This window comes from Hippocampus comes, unplaced genomic scaffold (genome assembly GCF_001891065.2).
Source record: "Hippocampus comes isolate QL1 unplaced genomic scaffold, H_comes_QL1_v1.1 scaffold330, whole genome shotgun sequence".
Classification (NCBI taxonomy): Eukaryota; Metazoa; Chordata; class Actinopteri; order Syngnathiformes; family Syngnathidae; genus Hippocampus; species Hippocampus comes.
Genome location: NW_017804754.1, coordinates 222098 through 242760, shown reverse-complemented (window position 1 = coordinate 242760; position 20663 = coordinate 222098). Strand labels below are relative to the sequence as shown.

At 45.2% G+C, this 20663-nt stretch overlaps 3 protein-coding genes across 6 annotated transcripts; 1 reads left to right on the top strand and 2 right to left on the bottom strand.

Moving 5' to 3' along the window:
- Positions 1 to 208: 208 nt before the first annotated feature.
- On the bottom strand, positions 209 to 8941 carry LOC109523697 (protein FAM57B-like). Of its 2 annotated transcripts, XM_019883078.1 has the most exons (7): positions 8869 to 8941; positions 4887 to 5087; positions 4448 to 4531; positions 4019 to 4244; positions 3573 to 3668; positions 2174 to 2283; positions 209 to 2037 (listed from the first exon to the last, which is right to left on the bottom strand). In XM_019883078.1, exons 2-7 carry the CDS (start codon positions 5009 to 5011, stop codon positions 1800 to 1802), a joined length of 879 nt encoding a protein of 292 aa, XP_019738637.1. In that variant the 5' UTR covers positions 5012 to 5087; positions 8869 to 8941; the 3' UTR covers positions 209 to 1799. The 2 variants fall into 2 exon arrangements, with proteins under 2 accessions (XP_019738637.1, XP_019738713.1); XM_019883154.1 differs by lacking the exon at positions 3573 to 3668.
- Positions 7958 to 16366, bottom strand: mazb (MYC-associated zinc finger protein b (purine-binding transcription factor)). Of its 3 annotated transcripts, none has more exons than XR_002169812.1 (8): positions 14583 to 16366; positions 14256 to 14451; positions 13765 to 13871; positions 12248 to 12495; positions 11663 to 11726; positions 11027 to 11198; positions 9029 to 10947; positions 7958 to 8941 (listed from the first exon to the last, which is right to left on the bottom strand). XR_002169812.1 is itself a non-coding variant. In XM_019882823.1 (8 exons), the coding sequence occupies exons 2-8, from the start codon at positions 14622 to 14624 to the stop codon at positions 10604 to 10606; spliced, it is 1173 nt and encodes a 390-aa protein (XP_019738382.1). In that variant the 5' UTR covers positions 14625 to 14737; positions 15582 to 16366; the 3' UTR covers positions 9981 to 10603. The 3 variants fall into 3 exon arrangements, 2 of the variants coding, with proteins under 2 accessions (XP_019738382.1, XP_019738508.1); XM_019882823.1 differs by lacking the exon at positions 7958 to 8941 and having other exon boundaries at positions 9981 to 10947; positions 14583 to 14737; positions 15582 to 16366; XM_019882949.1 differs by lacking the exon at positions 7958 to 8941 and having other exon boundaries at positions 9981 to 10947; positions 14592 to 16364.
- A 695-nt stretch (positions 16367 to 17061) lies between these two features.
- On the top strand, positions 17062 to 20286 carry LOC109524356 (tubulin alpha chain-like). Its single transcript, XM_019884192.1, has 4 exons — positions 17062 to 17189; positions 18303 to 18525; positions 18757 to 18905; positions 19138 to 20286. The coding sequence occupies exons 1-4, from the start codon at positions 17187 to 17189 to the stop codon at positions 20110 to 20112; spliced, it is 1350 nt and encodes a 449-aa protein (XP_019739751.1). The 5' UTR covers positions 17062 to 17186; the 3' UTR covers positions 20113 to 20286.
- The last annotated feature ends 377 nt before the right edge of the window (positions 20287 to 20663 follow it).

Here is a 20663-nt window from a genome sequence, read left to right as displayed (position 1 = left end):
TTTTTTTTTTACTTTCCCTATTGAAGATCTACATTTTCCGAGAAAATTGTACATGCTGGAAATGTTTTTGTTTTTTTTAATATCACAAAAACTTGCATTTGAACAGGCGTGTCAACACCGTGAGCGTCATTTCAACTCACCAGTCGCATCCTGTCAATTTTTCTGAAGAATAAATAATTGCAGCCATCAAGAATCACGTGAGACACCGTCAGGACAGAGAAGTATATTTCAGATAAGTTGGAGTAACATTACAGCCTTCACATAAGGCTCAGAAGCATCGAGTATAATATGGATGCATAAATATGCATTCAGAACCACAAACCCAATAAATAAATAAATAAATAGATAGATACAAATAAATAACAAGCATTTGGTGGAATATACAGTACGTTCGGGTCGGGCGGGCTGGCGGCGGGGTCGATGGTTGCTCTGAGTAGGACATGCCTGGTAAGTAGTCCAGATGTTTTGGCACACGCTTCTGTCTTCAAAATTTTTTTTTTTTTTTTAATATATATTTGGATATTTTTTGACCCACTTCCAGAAGAGTGCAGCTGCAGCTTGAAAACAAACGTATTATGCGGGGCGGGGGGAAGCAAGGCGGTCTGTTTAACAAAGGTTCACAGAACCTGTGGCGCAATTTGCACAATGTGAAAGGTCTAAAAAAAAATTATAAATAAAATACTGACCGCAAGAAATGTTTTTTTTTTCTGTTTAACACCGGGCTTTCTTTGCTTTTGGCTCATAGTCTGCAGGTAAATTCCAAGGGGAATTCCCACAATACTGTTTTCCCTTCAAACTGCAACACTGTAATTCCCTTTATAATGCCCTTAACAACACTACCAAAAAAAAAAATAATAATAATAAAGTCCAACATAATTAGTTTTTCGTGACCCAACAAAAACATCCATCCTTTCAAAGTGTGCATGAGCCTCCCTAACATTGCATTAGCGGGACATGGAATGAAGTCGTATCTACACTTAGCTGCGCATCGGGGGGGGGGGTTCCCATCATGAAAACCAACTGAGGAGAGGTGACAGCGATAAACACTGAATGAAAAATTTGACACGTTAAAAAAAACAAACAAACAGAAACGCAACACCGCCCTAATACTGACATGGAAACGGGCGCTATGTACACCTGTCACATTTTTCTCCTCTGAGGATGGAAATCAAGTCAAAAGCAAATCCGTTGTGGAAAAAGGGAATAAGGCAGCAGAATACAGTCTTATGAAATTGTCTTCCGGTTTGCGGGTTGCTTCTTACATGTTAGAGTGACAGTGACTACATAGAGGAGTACAGAGAAACACTAACGAGCCGAAATTTCCTTAAGTCAGGATATTTTTTTTTTTTGTCTTCTTGGTTGCTATAATTGAATTCGGCCGTCCGTCTACAGCAAATGTTGTAACATACAATATAATACATTCCTACGGACCCGCTCTTCCCGAGAGTCACGGTGTGATCTACAATGAAGGAAATGGTCGCCTATGCTTGCCCGACATCGAGGCAAATCCTCCCGTGTCAGCGCGTGCTCCTTCCCATCACGGTGCCCGATGACATCGTCAGAGTGCGTCGGCGCTCTTTTGTTATTCCTACAAAGTGAGAAGCTGAAGTGCTTGAAGGCCCGCCAAGCAAAACCCCTGGCACGGAAGCGGTCGTTGCGTGCTGCCTGCAAAGACTCCAGTGCTACTTGAGGACATCGTCTGGAGCTTTTTACCCTTTCGCCGTGTTGCTACTTATTTCCCCATCCCTTGAAATTGGTACATTCGCTCCCCCCCCACCCACCACCCCTCCCGACTCCTCTCAGTGGGTGGCCAAGTCAGGCTCCGTGGAGGGTGCTCGGTAGCCGTTGGCCGGCTGGGGCGCCGCCGCGCCGGTAGAGCGCCGTCTCTGGGAGCGTGAGGAGCCCGTGAAGAGTCGTAGGGCGCCTCGACAAATGAGCGAGAACCAATAGAGCTGCGGGGCCATGAGCAGGGCGGCCCCAAGATTACAATGCCACGGCACCGACAGGGGGACCAAGTGGAACGGAATGGACGCGTACCTGCACCCCGACAGAAAAAGGAAGACACGAGGGGATTGCGTGATTAAACGCGGACGTCAGCTCCCGGCGCACAGGTGAGACTTGCGGGCTCCCGAGCCGAGGGTTAAGAGAAGACAGGCGGGAAGAAAAGACGTACCTTCCATAGACGTAGTAGAGGTAAGGGAAGAGGAGGACCCGACAGATGAAAAAAGTGATCAGCATAAGAGCCCCGTTCACTTTGTGCAGGAGTGTGTGTTGCTGTTTGTACTGAGAGCGGGAAACAACGGAGAGCAGAAAGAAACAGAAAGAGAGAGAGAGAAGCAAGCAGTTTGGTGTGAGTGGTCTTTGTTCAGCTTTGGGGGTTTTTTTTTTTTGAAACCCTGTCATACTCCGACAGTCAAATTGACAGCAAAATGCTAAATAAATGGTACTGATACTATTGGACTGTCCCCTCGTCAAGTCAAATTTAGAACCAATTTGAAGTGTTGACATTAGCTTCAGAACTCATGCACGAACTCTCTCGAAAGGTCCGACATGAGCCGTATGCTGGAATCATGGAAGAGTGTACGTAAGGGTTAATTGTGCTATTGTTATGTTTGTGAACGGGACGTGGATGTGAAATGGACTTTGAATGGAGAGCAGCGGTGACGGAGGCGACCTGCTTCGGCCAGATAACGAAGCGAGGGAAACATAAGCTTTATCACTCCTCCCTCCCCTCTCCATCCACAACAGCACATTGAAGGCAAAAGGTGCAAGGGGGCCGCCCCACTTATCAAACTAGCGCACAGACAGATGACTGGCCCGAGCGCAGAGGGAGAGAGGCCATGACAGTCTATCTGCGCGTGCAGTGTTGATTTAAGCAAACGGCGTTACTAAGTGACGACTGAGCGGGCTGCTCGTGTTAAGAGACAGTCAACGGGAGCCATGTGCAAGTGGTGCAAAACTGATTGCATGCTTGGAATGAGCAGAGAAGGTAGCACGCCCTGCACAATGAGATGAAGAGAAGGTGGACAAATGAAAGTGGAGAAAGCAAAGGACCTTCATGAAGGAAGGCACGTTTCCATCAAATTCAGTTCTCCTTGCTCTCCGTGAAAAAGGTCCAATATGCGAGCCTCCAGCACGGAAGCGACTCCAAAATTAATGGTGTAATTCAAAAGGTGATGCGGACTCTCCATTCTGTTCCATATCTATGCAAAATACAGGACGCAGAGCATTGGGAGCTCGGGCAACCTCATTTCTCAATAGTACACCTCAAACTAGGACCTAAAAAGGCAGGCAGCAAAATTGTGTTTGTTTTTTGGAGGTGCGGGGGGCAATAAAACTTGTTGAACGCTATGCAGTGGTAAATTTGGATGCATCTAACCTTGGTGCTGGTGCACACCTGCCATTCATTAGAGTGGAGGTCATTATTTTGAGAATTATTTTTCTCTCTCTCTTTTTTTTTTTTAATGGCAGATTTGTACTCCGTGTACTATACTTGATGCTGGAGACGTGGCTACAAAGCGGCACGGGTGCCATGCGCACCAACATTGTGGACTTCGTGTGTGTCCACCTACCTGAATGAGAATTTTTCCTAAGCAGACTGACGGAGTGCTGAGCTCGGCCATGAACATGATGCCCTGGAAGTAGTCTCCCTTTCCTTGACGCACAAACTAGAGGAGGAAGAGATGGACAGAAACTAATCACTGGACCAGAAAACAATTACACCTTGTGCTCCGCTGTAGGCGGCTTGCGGAGCGCATCGCATATAATTATGCTGCGCTGTAAATTCGCCTTAGGCTGGAGTCAACAAGCCGTAACTCTCGCTGACAAATGTGAAGATCTGTCGCGTTTGATGGCTGTTATCAAATATCTTCTGTACAGCAGAACTATTACGCATACATGTTGGCACATCTAAAGAGAATTGGACGCATGTAAACAACACAAGTGACCCCTTCCCCCATCGATACATCACACATCATGCAATTGAGCATTTAGCGCAAACAGGAGAAACAGCAGTTACCACAGAAACGGGGAAGCAGACGGTAACCATGACGACGTGGTGCAGCACCATGAGGAACTCGCGGCGCAGGTAGCTGGTCAGCGCGGAGGCCATGTGCTGGGGGGCGGCCGAGGCCTCCTCGTGCCCCTTGACCCTCAGCTTGTACCAGTAGCACATGAACATGGCGTAGATATCATACACGAAGTAGGGGACGGCAAACATGATGTATGTGCTGGTCAGCCAGTGCCTGAGGGGAAAAAGAAATAATATGGCTTGCGGCCCATATCTTTAAAAAAAAAAAAAAGTACTAATAATCAATAATAATCATAATAAGCAACTGCTCCACTATACTGTGGTGTCAATTGGAATTTGATTACTTGCTCAGCAATAGCATGTAAACAGCACCAACTACTGCAGATGGACTGAGGACGTTCTTATTTGTTGACTCACTGGTCCTCGATGATGTCATCACAGGAAGAAGCGATAATGTAGCCAGCTGAGGAAGCCATGACCGCCTGAACCGACGACACCAACCTAGAATGGAGACAACTGGCATGAAAACAAATGCTGATTTACAGTCGCAACTGACCAACAAGTAGCTTTTAGCGCAGTATTTCTAAATCTAACATAAGGCCCATATTTTCGAAAAAATGGCTCAATGCGTTAAGTATGTATCTTCTACAATGTCAACGAAGTGCATTTTATTGTTGCGATTCACTTTAGGTCACTGTCAAAGATGAGATGAGCAAAGACTTTTGAACCAATGAAGTGAAATTAGACTCTTTCCTGCGCCACATCTGATGATCTCACATGACACACACGCTGGGGACCACTGTTTTAGCTTAACATGGTTGAAAAGAAAATTTGTCCGTGGCGCAGAGAGTCTTACCTGGCCGACACGATGACGGCGTCTCCTTCGCTCCATCGCAGCGCCGGGATGGACTTGAGGCACTGCTTGGATAGAAGGAAGAGGCCCGGAAAGAACACAGAGCCAGCAGCGAGGATGGTCAGCATGGTCCCTGGCCGTCAGGCTGAGGCAAAAAGTTGGGCGGGCAATCGGGTCCTGGAGATTTGTTGCTCTTTCTCCTCCCTGCAAGAGGTCAAAAAGTTAAAGCAATCAACCTGTATTGATCCCCTTCAGTCAAACAATAAGAACAAGTCAGGAGTAGGAGTGCGGAAAATAATTGCCAGGTGATGAAGTTAAGATGTGCTTTTGTGCAACTGACAGTGGCAACTTGTTTTTGTAGCTTGGAGCCAGACCAACGCACGCTTAAAAAGGCATCAGCAAAATCCTAAAATCAATTCTAAGACAAACAGAAAGTAGTGTGACGTCATCCATGCTGCACTCTTTATGGTGACAGTAAAGCCCATTTTTCCATTTATTTAGACACAGGTTCCAAGTGGTTTCACTTCCACTGAACATCTGACTCATTAAAAAGTTGAAATCCATTAGCAACGTGCGTATTGCATCACTGAAAAATGTACTGATATTCATGGCAGCATTATGTCAGGTTTGGTATCTAAGCAACATATTACTACAATCAAGTTTGACTGTGTAATAGCATGAGACACATTATGCCTACTAAGCATCATACACTTGGTACATAAAAAAATGATCATTATATAATCATATAATCGCTGCCTACAGTTCTTTACATTTGTCACCAAATTTTACATATAATTATGACCAGCATAATTGCACTACAATTCTTTCCGGTTACCACATACGATATGAACAATAACATGCTGAGATCATCCAATTTCAATTAATTGGTGTGGAAATGATTATTCATTTTAAAATGATATATTTTTGTTCACCTATCTCGGGCAGCGACGTATAGTGACAGGTACAACAATAAAATGCTCTGCTATTAGAGGAAGAAGACAGCAGTTTTTGGTGACATTTTTTGTTCAGTTGGGTGCCGTAAGATTCTTTTTTTTTCAATGTAAAATGAGTGCCTTGACGAAAATAAAAAATTGGAAACAATGCAGCGGCGCAGGTCATCTAAGCAATTGTGTCTGAACAATGATGCTAAACACGCTAGCTAACGTTAGCCAATGTCAACCTCTAAGTCCGCGCCGGCTAAAAAAGCTTTTTACCTTCTAGGCATTTTTTTTCTTGCGGAATTAGAGCGCAACGCCAAATACGAGGCGGCTAACATGTTAAAAGTGTGGAAAACCTGTTTTGTTACACACGGTGGCGAAACTTAAGATTATATGTTATTTGTTTGGAGCAGTTAGCACGAGCCGCCACCGAGCTAGCCAGTCGAGGCTAGCAGACAAGAGTTCAGTGCACATGTCTCGGGGGCTGGGGGGTGGACTAGACATAATAAAACTAATATTTACACAGAGGCTTTGGTGGCTTCCAGTCAGCGGCCGCTTGAAACTCGCGTCCCGCGCAGTAAAGCTAGCGTGGTCCCGGGGGTCTCCGCCGCGCCGATCCACATGTTTTGTGCGGCCACTTAGACGCCTGCAGGCTTAGCAGCCAGCCAGCTAATCGCTAGCTTGCAGCAAGTTAAGATCGAAATCAGCAGCAAGCTCGCTTGCTGGCACAAGTATGGGCGCATTCGGCGATAAGACTTGTACTAACGTCTCAGCGAAAGCACGAGGAAAAGCTTTGGGCGGCGAATGTCAGTCGTCGAAGGAGCGGTCCGGTGCCCGTGTCATTGCATCTGTGTGTGTGCGCGTACGCGCGCGCGCGTCTCGCTCTCCTGCTGCTGTTGACTCAACAGTCAGCGGACTGCTGCGCCAGCTACTTGCTAGCAGCAGCTTCGAGGTCTTGCAACACTCGCCGTCTCCCCGACTGCATTCTCTCGCCACGCATCCTCAGTTAGCGCCACCAGCCCTCATGAAAAACAACCTCGCATCGAGCCGCACAGGGGGAGTTCTCAATTGCACAGGTGGCAAAAGTTGTTATACGCTTGAACTTTTGGTAAAAGAACGGATTAAACTCCCGTTCTTCAGTAAAAGTTTTAAAAAGTACAGATTCATTAATGTACTTAAGGCACAGGCACGTGCACACAAAGGCCCCAAGTGATGCTTGAGCACCTGTCCTTTTGCCTTGGATAAAAAGTGTCCTTTCTGCTGCAGCCCATTTTTATTTCATTCACCACTATTTTTAAAAAGTACTAATTATCTTCTTTATAACCAACCCCACAAATGCATTTGGTGTTTTCAAAAAAAAAAAAAAAAAAAGTAAATGGATGAAGAGATGAAAACACAACACAACGCATGTTTACCCATTTTACTTGAAATTGTCCAAATTACAAAATAATAACATGATCTCTTCGAGCCGCACAGGGGGAGTTCTCAATTGCACAGGTGGCAAAAGTTGTTATACGCTTGAACTTTTGGTAAAAGAACGGATTAAACTCCCGTTCTTCAGTAAAAGTTTTAAAAAGTACAGATTCATTAATGTACTTAAGGCACAGGCACGTGCACACAAAGGCCCCAAGTGATGCTTTAGCACCTGGCCTTTTGCCTTGGATAAAAAGTGTCCTTTCTGCTGCAGCCCATTTTTATTTCATTCACCACTATTTTTAAAAAGTACTAATTATCTTCTTTATAACCAACCCCACAAATGCATTTGGTGTTTTCAAAAAAAAAAAAAAAAAGTAAATGGATGAAGAGATGAAAACACAACACAACGCATGTTTACCCATTTTACTTGAAATTGTCCAAATTACAAAATAATAACATGATCTCTAGCTCAGCTACAAAATGTCCTAATGTTTATGACGGTAATCAGCATTTTTTGTTTGTTTTTCCGCATGAACCTTTTGGACATGCATACTGTTGAGAAATATAAAAATATAAATATAAATACATCCCATTAATATTCTCAATGAATCCCATGACTAAGATCTGATCATCATAAAATAATTCAAATGCAGTTGAGTACGATAAGGCATTCAGATTTATCACAAGAGCCGCACAGATTTCGAGAGGTATTTTTTTTTCTCTTAGTGTAAATGGAAGTAAAGTAATATTATTGTATAGTGAATGACAAGTTTTCTCACCAGGGAGGAAGGAAGAACACATTTTAAACACTACAGTAAAGAAACGTCGCTTTAAAGGTCAAGGAAATATTCGCTCAAAACTGAAAAAGTTTGTCAACTTGCTGTGGCACTCATTTCAAGTCCTTTTTATAGCACATTAAAAATAGATGCAACCAGTGAGAGCCATGTCACATGATAAAGATAAATATGTTAGGTGCTATACACACTAAATCTAATGTCTTACGTTTACTCATTGGAGAGGCAGGTAGACAAAACAAACGGGGAAAAAAACTATGGCAATAACGGTTACAATCAAACAAATGGCCAACAAAATCAATTTTTCAAAAAAGTTAAAAAAAAAAAAAGAACTAAACAAAAAAACATCTGGTATTATCGTTTAAAACCTTAGTGAAACAACCCCAAAGTTCATTTTGTGCTGATAAGCCGAGTTGGGATTGCTTTCATGCAAAAGTTGTTTTATTGTTTGTTTAAATCGTCCAGGTGCAAGAGTCGCAGTGTTAAAAGCAGAAGTGTCGATTCATCTTTTCCCCCCCTCGGCGCGATCCAGAGAAGAAAACTTTAGCGCAAGAAAACTCATTCCAAGCCTATTTTCATCTCGACAAACCAAACAATGACAGTGGAACCTCCAATGTTAGTTGACTTCCAAGTTGTTCTTGTTTCAAAACATGTTTCCCGGTGAGAAATAAATTTCATGACTGTCAACATTCCCAACATTGAGACACCATTTCTTGACAGTCACAAACGTCACGATAAGTTTTGTTTGACTTGGATTTCGGCTGAACTTCACAAATGGTCCCACTTCAGGGGGCATTAACCTTTGGAAGTTCCACTGGACAGCAATAAGGCACTTACACACTGCACTTCATTGGCCCACGACAGAGAAGTAGCCCGGTGCCTTTAGCCACTCGTTTGGATGTTCAGTAGGCTTTACATAAAAGGAGGAGACAGAGGAGTGACAAATAGCAGCTAAAAGATGGATAAGGGTCCAGGATCTGGGGGAGTTTAGGCTCACCTGTGAGCTACAGCTCAATGAAGAACGTCTCGAGGTTTACTTCAAGCGGCACAGGGAGCAGTTTCTTTTTCAGCGCGTCATCTGCCTCGTGTCCCAGAGCCACCGGGACACCGCTTTCTCCTTCCTTTCCACTGTTCAACTGCACCAAAATTTCTTGCTATTTGCATTCTGAAATCAACCCATGTCGTCAGAGTGCACGGTCAATGGAAAAGAAAAAAAAAAAATCTACTCATTGTGGTTGCCAGTCTCCATAAGGCAGCACTTACACAATGAATGGGCTCGTTAACTGCGTTCTTTGTAGTGCTAAGTGCAGTGTGAAAGGGCCTTCAAGGTGCTTAAACCTCCTTGGCGACCTCTGTACCTTTTATCAAGAAGTACTTGCTACCATGCCATATCCACATCCTGATCTAGAAACCGCTAATTACTAAAGGTAACCACTTTGTATAAAATTCATACAACTCGTATTAAAAGTCAGTGAACAAACAAGATAACATGCTAAAGACGCCCTGCCTTGTCCACACCCAAACAACTTCCCTTCTCATTTAGTTTTTTTTTTTTTTTTGAGAGCGCAATTTCTCATTCTTAACACAAGCACTAAATATTTTTAGTCAGTGAGCTGCAAAAAAAAAAAAAAGATAGGTTAAGATCAGCGCTGGTGTGAGTTAAACAGAGAGAGAGAGAGAGAGAGAGAGACTTCTAATTACAACAGACACCCAGAAGAGCACAGTTGTCATCAGTTTAGTTGGATACGAGCATCCTGGATCAGTGGTGGGGCAGCAAGGCCTTCTCTGCTGTCTTAAATGCAACAAAAGCACTGACCTACATTAACAGCATTAGCATTCTCTCCATGAAATAGTGTGCATTTCTTCTCAAGTCTATTCTTCTCATTTTTAGTGTTGACCTGGGCTGCATTGCTTCAAGGCAGTGTGTGGATGTTAGATTGTTTTTTTGTCCAATCAGATTTTAGCCTCTGTGTGTTACCATGTAAATCGAATTCGCCCAGAGCCGTTAGAAGCAGTAGTGCTGCCTCGTGTAACTGGTTTAACAACGATGGGACTGTTTTTTTTTTTTAACTAACTAGATTTCAAATTTGCCTCGGGGGGCCTCGATAATGTCAGTATTTTTCTGTCCTCTGACTGTTTGGTCGGAGAAAGTTAATCCAGCGACTGTAGTCACACACATGAATACATGTAATAATCAGCATCTCTGGTGATTATTTTATTTCATTTCATTTTTTTTTAGATCATCGTGTTATTTGATAAGTATTGATTGCGGTTTTATTGCATTTTGTATCGCATCGATCATTTTTAACATCGCAGAGCAATTGTGGTGGTATTACCTCCCTGCTGAAGGCCCAGCTACCAAAATGCACGACCCGCCACCGTTTCAGATTATGAGGATGACGTATCCAAGCTTGTTGAAATGCAAATGTGTCGAAATGTAACGCGGTTGTGACCCTCCAACTTTGACCAGCAACTGTAAACTGATTAGCATCGACGCATCTTCTTCTCTTACCTTGCCCTCTTTTGATTTCAAGGACCGAGGTTATTGCTGTTGCTGCTGACCTGGCTATCGCTAACTCTGCGACTGCGGCGCCGCAATGCTCGAGCAGTCCGTGACCAGGAGGTCCACCACCGTGCCGCCCGTGACGTACACGGTGGGCGCCGTCACCATGTTGCTGAGGGAAATGGAGCTTGTGGCGGCCACGTTCGAGGTGGCGGTGCTCTGGGCGCCCTGGCTGCTGCTGTGGGTGCCCATGTGGCCCTGGAGCTGGGTGGGAGTCTTGCAGTGGACGCCGCAGAGATGGCAGACGAGCACGCCGCCGGACGCCGTGCCACCAAAGCCTCCTGGGCTGTCCTTCCATTCCTGGCCGTGGTGCTTCTGGGCGTGGACGCGAAGGTAGGTCAGTGTGGTGAAGCCTGATGGCCAAAGAGTCGGAAATCACCTTCAGCACACTATGGCAAGAGTATCAAAGTCATTTCGCTAACGTGGACTTACTGCGGTTGCACAGATGGCAGACGTGGTGCTGTGACTGGTTGTGCACCCTCATGTGATCTGTGATGTAGGCGGCCGACAGGAGCTTGCCACAGATGTGGCACGGGACCTTTTCCTCGTGGCGAATCATGTGCGCACGCAAACGGTCCTTCGTGGCAAAGCTGGACTCGCATGTCTGGGTCGGAGAGAGAGAGAGAAAAAAAAAAAATCAATTGTAGACGGATGTGTAATGTTGATTTTAGTAAGTGTTAAACCTATCACAACCACTGTTCTACATAGACAAATGAACTCCATCTTAACCAATCAGTGGCATCGAACAGCTCGGGTTTGTTTGTTTGTTTGTTTGTTTGTTGAACATAAAAACATATACAGTAATAAATTGACAGAAAGTAAGGTAAGTAAAATAGTAAAAAGGAAAGAGAGGGTCACATGGATGATCTGATTAATGGAGTGCAGCAATGAAACGCCAGACTAAAGAACTAAATCCAGTCCAGACCTGCACGGCCGGATGGTAAGAGGGCCATATCTTCTGTGGTTTTAAATAGCAACACAACCTTAACCTGTTGTCATCTGTTAACAGGGGCAGTGTACAGCTGCCAAGTGAACACAATATACATCGATGAGTCAACATGGACGTACCGGGCATTTGAAGGGCCGCTCTGAGGAGTGCACCTGTCGCACGTGACTGTTGAGATGGTCGGGCCTGGAGAACGCGGAGAAAGAAAGGTGAAACTCTTTTGACTTCCAATGGGACACATTTGACTGTTGAAAAAACTCGTCTGAGGAGTCTGAAAATAAACTTCTACAAGACACTCCTAGTTATTATTAGGGTTCATGAAAACTAAAGAAATTACTAAAATTGCTAAACATTTTTGATCATGAAATAACATAAGAACAAGACCATTTCAAAAAAAAAATTATATACATGTACATATACTAACTGAAACTACATTTTACGTTTGTAAACATATTTTAAATGTATTTATTTCAGTGTGACCGTACGGCCGTACAGAAAAAGGCAGCTGAAAAACAAACACATAACTAAAATGAAGCCTTTTTGAAAAATGAAAACTAATAAAAGGAATGATATTAAAAATAAATACATAAAAATTGACTGCTAAGACAAACCCCAAAACTATCACAATACTGATGAGTTGTTGATGAAACGACGCAGTATTTTAAAGCTCGTCGGCCACAGTTTGAGACGTTATTCAAGAGTATCACCTTGAGAAGGCCTTGCTGCAGTGGGGGCAGATGTAAGGCTTCTCCACGCCGCCCTGGTGGGAGCGCACATGGTGACTCATCCGGTCCTTCCTCTTGAAGCGCTGCTGGCAGATGGGACAGGAGAAGGGCTTCTCGTCCGAGTGGGACAGGCGGTGGCGGTTGAGGTGGTAAACGTCGCGGAAGGCTTTCCCGCACGTCTCGCATGCGTGGTTCTTTCTCACCGGCGTGGGGTTTTGATTGGCGGGCCGCTGAGGGGGAAAGTGGGCAGCCAGATAAAAACGTGCCATAAAAGTTCAGAGGGGAAAAATAAATAAATAAAAAGTTGGAATCATGCAAAAACACCCACGTTTCGTTTCTATTAATAGGCAAAAGTTGAATGGAGGCAACTGGAATCTCCGGTGTTGAACATACGCTACCTTTAATCCAAAAGGCTTCTTCAAGTCTGAGTTCTTTCACACCTCTTTTCAAACCCAGATACCAAACTGAGGAAGCCTTTTGAATGAAACGTCTTCAAAAAACCAGCAAAGGTTGTCGCCATTCAACTGTTGCGGATTCCGTGTCTTGCATTTTTTACAATCAACACATACATTAACATATTATTAACATGTGTGCTCATAGTCATTTTAGCATACAGCCCCCCGTTGCGTTAATATTCAGTCTGAATGTTAGATGACTACTTTTTGGTTGCAGAGAACATGCAGAGGAGCATGGTGGTGGCTTCTGGCACGTTTCTAAAACCTGACTACGAGGATGGAGTTGCTTGGGGTGCCTCATTGCTTCACGGAGACTTGTACAGTGGATAGAAAAAGTCAACACACCCCTGTTCAAATGACAGCTTTTTTTGTGGTATTAAAAAAAAATGATCAAACAAGAGGAAGTGAAGTGACACTATTGAGATGTGGTAGGAAAAGACTTTTTGGGGGGGGCAATTGAGTTTTAAAGGTTTTTGTTCACATAAATGATGGAAAAGCTTTGGAAAGATTTGTCATCCTGCTTGAATAATCACATAAACAAACTGGTATTTGCACAGGGCTGCATAGCCTTTTTAAAATCCACAGCCGTCAACCCTAACACAGAGGAGGTTTTCAGGTGACACACAAGAGCCAAACTCAACCATCCCTGTCGGCAGCAGCTCAAGAAACAACATGCTTGAAGTTGGGGTTGACAACAGCCATCCGCACAAGGCCCTGACCCACCTGTACTGTCGCCCCTGTGGCCATGACGACAGCAGCAGGAGGCGGAGCATGGGGGTTAACACTAGCCACCACGGTGGGCATGGCAACCCCTTCTCCATCCTGACAACCCAGGTCTGACTGCTGGGCCCCCGCCAGCACGCCGGGAGGAGCCAGAAGGGGAAGGGCGGAGAGGTGCAGCAATGTGAGGGGCACTCCTGGGGTCCTCTCCGCCCTCCCTCCAGCCCCAACCGCCATCACCGACGGGACCACCGTGACCACCTGGCCAGCGGCCCCCTCCTGCAGCCCCTCCGCCTGCTCTCTGGCCCTGTCCTTCATGCGTACCCCTGTGTGGACCGACTGGTGCCGCCGAAGGTTGTAGTTGTTCTTGAACTGCTTGTTGCAAATGGCACAGATGTGCGGCACACGGGCTGGCCGAGACATGGGCTTCACTGGATCAAGGAAATGTGGTGGGAGGGGAGAGAGAGACAGAATATGAATAACTTTTCCTATACATGATGCTGGTTAGAATTTTTTTTCATCGTTTATGGTATGAACCACCCAAAAACTACCACCACCCTGACCAACATTTCAATGGGCTTTATGCACAAAACAATGTGACATCCCCTGGGGAAGTTGTGGCTCACTCGTTTCTGGTTTAGGCTATGCCCATAGCCGTCAATTAAAGATTGATTGACAGGGATCCCTTTAGCCCAGGAAGAGAAAAAATACTGAAGCCGTGCCTAAATTGTAGCATAGCAGCGGTAGTTTCAAAATGCAGATGAAGACAGGTAACAGTTGACAAATGTATGCCGTCACTGTATCCATTGGTGTACCTAATGAAGTAGCAGCAGGGTGTGGATCAGCTCCATGGACCTCGATGGGCATGGGCTCCTCTTTGAGAGCTGTGGTGTCCACCGTGGAGGGAGGCTGAGCTATGTGCTCAGTGGGTGGGGTTTGGGGGGAGCTTGTATGGACTGACATGAGCTCCGATTGGAGGCTCCCCTCCACTTGGTTTTGGGTGGGAGCATTCTGGAGAGACAAGAAGCCATCATCAGCAAACGTGCACATTACTTGCCACCACAGCAGCAGTTGCTACTGGCGGTGTGTGAGCAAGTCAAATTAATAATAATAATAATAATAATAATAAAAAAGAGTCTCACCAAGCCTACCTGGAAGAGGAAATTGCTCCACGCAGCATCCATTTTGTGTCACTGAGATGGAGATTATAAAATCAGCTGCTAGTTGAGATCAAAGAGGGCAGCTTTCGCATGGTTTAGGTCGGCTCCGGGGGTAAAAGAAATACTTGAGCCGTCACCTCCAACGTTGAAAAAGAAAAAAAACGGTGGGTTTAAACAAACAAAAAAAACTGAAGAAAGAAAGTGGTGATGTCACGGGGGCGGCATGATGCAGAGAAACCAAATGGGCGCAGCGGTGAACGCATGCAGGCCGGGAATCACCAAGATCCCTCTCTCGCTTCTGACGCGAATCTTTTACTTGGATTAATTCAACGACAATCAGGCCACGGTAAAAAAAAAAAAAAAAAAAAAAAAAAGAAAGAAAGAATCACACCAATTCGACTGCCTCCATAACCTCACGTCGTAATTTTACACTACTGTACATACACGTGAAGTAAAAGTATAGAGATATATTTTTTGTAACACGGGAGAGCGATTAAGGGTTATAAAACACGTATCTGTCAGCCGTCAAATCATGCTTTGTTTTAATGAGTCAATCTGTTTTCCGAGCCCGTCCGTTAGGCCACTCGGATGTTTGCCGAAGCCTCGTTGTTGGAGTCAAGCCGTGGCCCGGGCGAGTGGCGCTCTCACCGGGCCGCGGCCCGTCGCCCCACCTCGGCCGCTCAGCCGCGAGGATGTCATCTTTCTTTTTTTATCGCCCGCTCTCCCTCCGCCCTCCCAGTGTCTTTCTTCTTTTTCTTTTTTAATTCCTCGTTCTTCTCCCCCTCCTCTCCTTTCCTCGCACCGCTATGTCCCACTCGCTTTTTAAAGGGATAGGGCTTCCTCTTCGGAGCAACCCCCCTCTCTCACTTCCGTCTCTCGCGGCCTCGAGTCCGGTCGGTCCTCCCCCGTCCTCGCGGTCCTCCTCCCCCACCCTTCCTTCCTCTTTGCCCGGGCGTGTCGGCTCTCACGAAAAACACTCACGATTTGTTTTTCGCCTCCGTGCCAGCTGGATGGGACCGTGGGTCGGACTCAGACGTTTTCCCCCCTCGTCTCGGAACCAGCACCGCGGCCACGACTTTTTTTTTCTTCAACGACCGAGCCTCGGACCCGTCTTAAAGGGCGGTGCGCAACGATCCTCCCCGTCGGCCTGCAATAATGATGTCAGAGTCGGATATAGCACAATGGAGGAGAAAAGGCGCGGAGCTATGTCGTATTTCGATCATTTCCAACTCCGCAACGAGAAAGCGATTTGTTTTCAGACGTTCATCACATTTACACAGTCGTGAAGGAAGGCTGACCGGTGGAATAAACGACAAAACATTTGGTACACTCGAGGTCAATCTGATGAGGTGTTCTGTAATTCCACTCCAAAAGTCGATATGAGAGGCATTTCAAATTTCAATTTCGCTTCTAACCGCCATTTTAGAAGGACCTCAACGCACCACAGTGTGATTATATCAGTGTGCACAATATAACCAAAACAGTAAATAACTTTAAAGGAGGTATTCACATGTCTCAGTATTATTGTCACTGCATTTTGTTTTTAAAACACGTCCCTGCTTCTGTGCAGCAAATTACGTTGGTCACCATTTTACAAGTACCAGTGCACAACATAGCCACAATGATAAACCATGACAGTTTAATAAATACCTCTGAAAAATGATAACACAGACACTCGTGTTTATCCATTTAGTTGTTTTCAGCTTGTTGCATTCCACTGGGGATATCCCTGCTTTTTAATTGCCCTCACAGGCTAAAGAAACACCCGAGTGGGAGTGCAGTGCAATTTTACCACTGCACAATAATCAGTCATTCATTACAATTAGTAGAGGTTAGTAAAGTCAGTAAAAAACATTATTTTATCAGCTACATTTGGGTACATATCTTACATGAGATAACATCACCATACCTAATGATTTGTTGAGTGTATTTTATCGGCATTTTTTTCCCTTAAAAAAATCAAAATATGAACTCTGTTTCAGGGGTGGGGGATCCCAGTCCTGGTGGGCTGCTATCCTGCAAGTTTTCCATCTTTCCCTGTTGCAACACACGGATTCTAATGATCAGATCATCAGCAAGCTCTGTAGAAGCCTGATATTTAACCTGTTCATTTGAATTAGGTGTGTTGCAACAACGAGTGTTGGAAAACATGCAGGATAGCGCGGCCCTCCGGGACTGGGATTGCCCACCCCTGCAGGATAGCAATACAGTAACTGTAATTAAATCTACGTATATATATATATATATATATATATATAATTTTCTAGTTTTGAATCGGAAGCCCTAATATAAAACTCGAACCGTCAAATATGAAAGAAACAACCACGCACTCGTTTAACCATCTCACTCCAACAAGCAACACGTGATGCCTTAATCGAGTTTAGACATTCAGGAGCCACACTGAACGCACCATGACCAACGGTTCTTCAGGGGGGAAAAAAACAACGGTTCGCTCGCGAGAAATTCAAACTTTCGCCCTTCGCCCCGCCCCCGCAAAACTATATAAGTACCCTTGCCTCCTTTTCCCGTCAGCTCACTGAACTTCTTCATCCGACCACGCTACGTCAACGAAGAATACCTACAAATATGGTTAGTGTGAAACTAATATTAATAACGTTATAAGTGTTAGAGGAACAATTTGCAAATACGGGCAGCAGGTGATGCAGCTGTGTCGTCGTAAGAAAACGTGGCAATCCATTGTATTTCGGAATTATTTTGCAATGCTAATGTAGATTTAAAATAATTATTCCACAGTCGGTGCGGCTCAGCTGATAAAATGTTCTGCCTAACTAAAAAAATGATTGTGGCTTTTTTGTTGGGCGAGTGCGGGGCTACGATAAAACAAAAAAAAAATCTGCGTAGTTCAATTGTGCAGGGGGGAGGGTGAAAGGGTCGTTTTAACCAAACAATGGACCTTCTTGTTTTAAAATGTGTTTAATGCTTCTTTGCCGACTAATAAACGCGTTACGCATTTAAGCCTTCGTGTTACCGCGCGGTGAAGCCGGAAGTTAATCCTCACCCTCATAGAAAGCCGTCAGATGGCCGTTTGTCCTTGAACGCAACACACTGGCAGCTGGACTAAAAAAATGTTCTCACTTTGTTGCTTGAGAATAATATCACCTCGGTTCAAAGTACAGTTATCAATAATTGCTCGAGTAAGTGTTTAATGACAAAATACTGAGTAAATTGTGAATTTATTTTTAACTCCGCATGAATCTCAAATGGACAAAAATATGGAGGATAATACAGTTGAGAATGTGCAAAATCATGTTGCCCAACTTTTCGCCAACTATAAAAATAAATCTGAATGAAGGAAGAAACGTGACCTTAAATATGATTTTGTTCAGAGTTCTTGGCTGCATTGTATTAAAGTCACTTTGAAAATGCTGTCCAGCCATGTGACTACCTGGTGCCATTTGATTGTTTGAATGGAGTCACTCCTGGTTACATTGGATTGGTTGCAACAGTCATGTGACTGCAAAAGCCCAAATAGATCATAGGTGTAGTAATAGATTAATAAAACTAAGAGCAGGCAGAGTGTAGCTCAATCAAAGTATCTTTTTTCTTAGATGTATACAAAAACTTAACTTGCATTAAAAACTAAAAATATAATTTATCCCAAACGTAAACTTGGGGTGTTAATATGACCCCGTTTAACTTAAAATAAAAATTGACTTTGTCTCACCCACTTTTTCCCCGCAGCGCGAGTGTATTTCCATGCACGTTGGCCAGGCAGGTGCCCAGATGGGCAACGCCTGCTGGGAACTGTACTGCCTGGAGCACGGCATCCAGCCTGACGGCCAGATGCCCAGCGATAAGACCATCGGAGGGGGGGACGACTCCTTTAACACCTTTTTCAGCGAGACTGGAGCTGGCAAGCATGTCCCCAGAGCAGTGTTCGTAGATTTGGAGCCAACAGTCATCGGTACTAAAAATGCTTCGTTTGACCTGACATGAAAAAATATTGTGTGAAATCTCAACAATCTCTATATATCTATATAGGAATCCATTTTGATCTAATGACAAGACTTTGAAATTACATCATACTCACCAGAGAAGATTGTGTAGATCCCCACAGAAGTTTTGCCAATTGACTTTGAGTTGTAAATGTCAAAGCCCATGATCGAAAATGCATTGTCTTTGTGGTCTGCAACAGATGAAATCCGCACAGGGACGTACCGCCAGCTCTTCCATCCCGAGCAGTTGATCACCGGGAAAGAGGATGCCGCCAACAACTATGCTCGTGGTCACTACACAGTTGGAAAAGAGATCATTGACCTGGTCCTTGATAGGACTCGCAAACTGGTAACTCCCCACCCCACAGTTGCACGCAACACAACTACCGCTAGTGCAGTTAACACGCAGACCGCCTAACGGCCCGCCAAATCTACACTGTCGTTGGCTGACGCCCACCTCATTCACCACCAGGCCCTGCCGTTTTGAAGCCATACACGCAAAGGCATAGATCATTACAGTAGAATGCAAAACCAATTTTTGTTTGATTCAAAAACATTTTTGATTTCCTCCTTTCCCGCAGGCTGACCAGTGCACAGGACTACAGGGGTTTCTCATTTTCCACTCCTTCGGCGGCGGTACGGGCTCAGGCTTCACCTCCCTGCTGATGGAGCGCCTATCTGTGGACTACGGCAAGAAGTCCAAGCTGGAGTTTGCCGTGTACCCCGCCCCCCAGGTCTCGACGGCTGTGGTGGAGCCCTACAACTCCATCCTGACCACCCACACCACCCTGGAGCACTCGGACTGTGCCTTCATGGTGGACAACGAGGCCATCTATGACATCTGCCGACGAAACCTGGACATCGAGCGGCCCACCTACACCAATCTCAACCGCTTGATAGGGCAGATCGTGTCATCCATCACTGCCTCGTTGCGCTTTGACGGCGCCCTCAACGTGGACCTGACAGAGTTCCAGACCAACCTGGTGCCCTACCCGCGCATCCACTTCCCCCTGGCCACCTACGCCCCCGTCATCTCGGCAGAGAAAGCCTACCATGAGCAACTGTCGGTGGCTGACATCACCAACGCCTGCTTTGAGCCGGCCAACCAGATGGTCAAGTGCGACCCCCGCCACGGCAAGTACATGGCTTGCTGCCTGCTGTACCGCGGCGACGTGGTGCCTAAGGACGTCAACTCGGCCATCAGCAACATCAAGACCAAGCGCTCCATCCAGTTTGTGGACTGGTGTCCCACCGGCTTCAAGGTGGGCATCAACTACCAGCCACCCACCGTGGTTCCCGGGGGAGACCTGGCCAAGGTGCAGAGGGCCGTGTGCATGCTGAGCAACACCACGGCCATCGCCGAAGCCTGGGCCCGACTGGACCACAAGTTTGACCTGATGTATGCCAAGCGCGCTTTCGTGCACTGGTATGTGGGTGAGGGCATGGAGGAGGGAGAGTTCTCTGAAGCCAGAGAAGACATGGCTGCCCTGGAAAAAGATTATGAAGAGGTGGGCACCGACAGCCTGGCAGATGACGAGGAAGGCGAAGAGTATTAGAGGCATTCAGTTTCCTTGTGTTTCTCTTCTTGGGCCTGCTCCACACAAAGATCTGGTTCAATGGTGTAGGATCTGTCAGATAAAAAAAAAATCCTTGTGTGTGTCAGGCTGTCTGTCTATTGTTCCGTCTCCTTTTTATATTTGTGCAAACTAATAAAATCCTGTTTAGTAAGATACACTGTCTCTGTCATTGAACACCGCCGCCCCTAACATTTGGAAAGACGAGCCACAATATTTTAAAAACTTGACCTATGACAAACTGAACAGTCATTTATCATGAGAAACCAGGTCTACCTCAGTCGGTGGAAATCTGATGTACATTTTTGTTTTAACCAGTTAACGGATCCAAAAAATTCATGTCAACTTACCCCGTGTTACTGCAAAGCGTGAAAAATTGCAGGACTAGAGAAAGGGCCTCATTACATTTCAAATGTTTACATACTGTAGTCGACAGTACGTTGCTATATTAAAAAGAGAATGTGACGCCTTCACCCAAAAATCTCGGGTTTATTTACAAACTGTGGAAGTCGACTAAATGTTTATGAAAGAAA

Excerpts from the sequence above, each read along its gene's own strand:
- LOC109524356 (XM_019884192.1), top strand. Across the intron at positions 18,526-18,756 it reads TTTGGAGCCAACAGTCATCG|ATGAAATCCGCACAGGGACG; the intron begins GTACTAAAAATG and ends GGTCTGCAACAG. Across the intron at positions 18,906-19,137 it reads TTGATAGGACTCGCAAACTG|GCTGACCAGTGCACAGGACT; the intron begins GTAACTCCCCAC and ends CCTTTCCCGCAG.
- LOC109523697 (XM_019883078.1), bottom strand. The coding sequence starts at position 5,011 with ATGCTGACCATCCTCGCTGCTGGCTCTGTGTTCTTTCCGGGCCTCTTC. Across the intron at positions 4,245-4,447 it reads GATGACATCATCGAGGACCA|GCACTGGCTGACCAGCACAT; the intron begins GTGAGTCAACAA and ends TTTTCCCCTCAG. Across the intron at positions 3,669-4,018 it reads TCTGCTTCCCCGTTTCTGTG|TTTGTGCGTCAAGGAAAGGG; the intron begins GTAACTGCTGTT and ends TTCCTCCTCTAG.
- mazb (XM_019882823.1), bottom strand. The coding sequence starts at position 14,624 with ATGGATGCTGCGTGGAGCAATTTCCTCTTCCAGGTAGGCTTG. Across the intron at positions 12,496-13,764 it reads ACCAGTCGGTCCACACAGGG|CGGCCCGCCAATCAAAACCC; the intron begins GTACGCATGAAG and ends TTTCCCCCTCAG. Across the intron at positions 11,199-11,662 it reads AGCGGCCCTTCAAATGCCCG|ACATGCGAGTCCAGCTTTGC; the intron begins GTACGTCCATGT and ends TCTCCGACCCAG.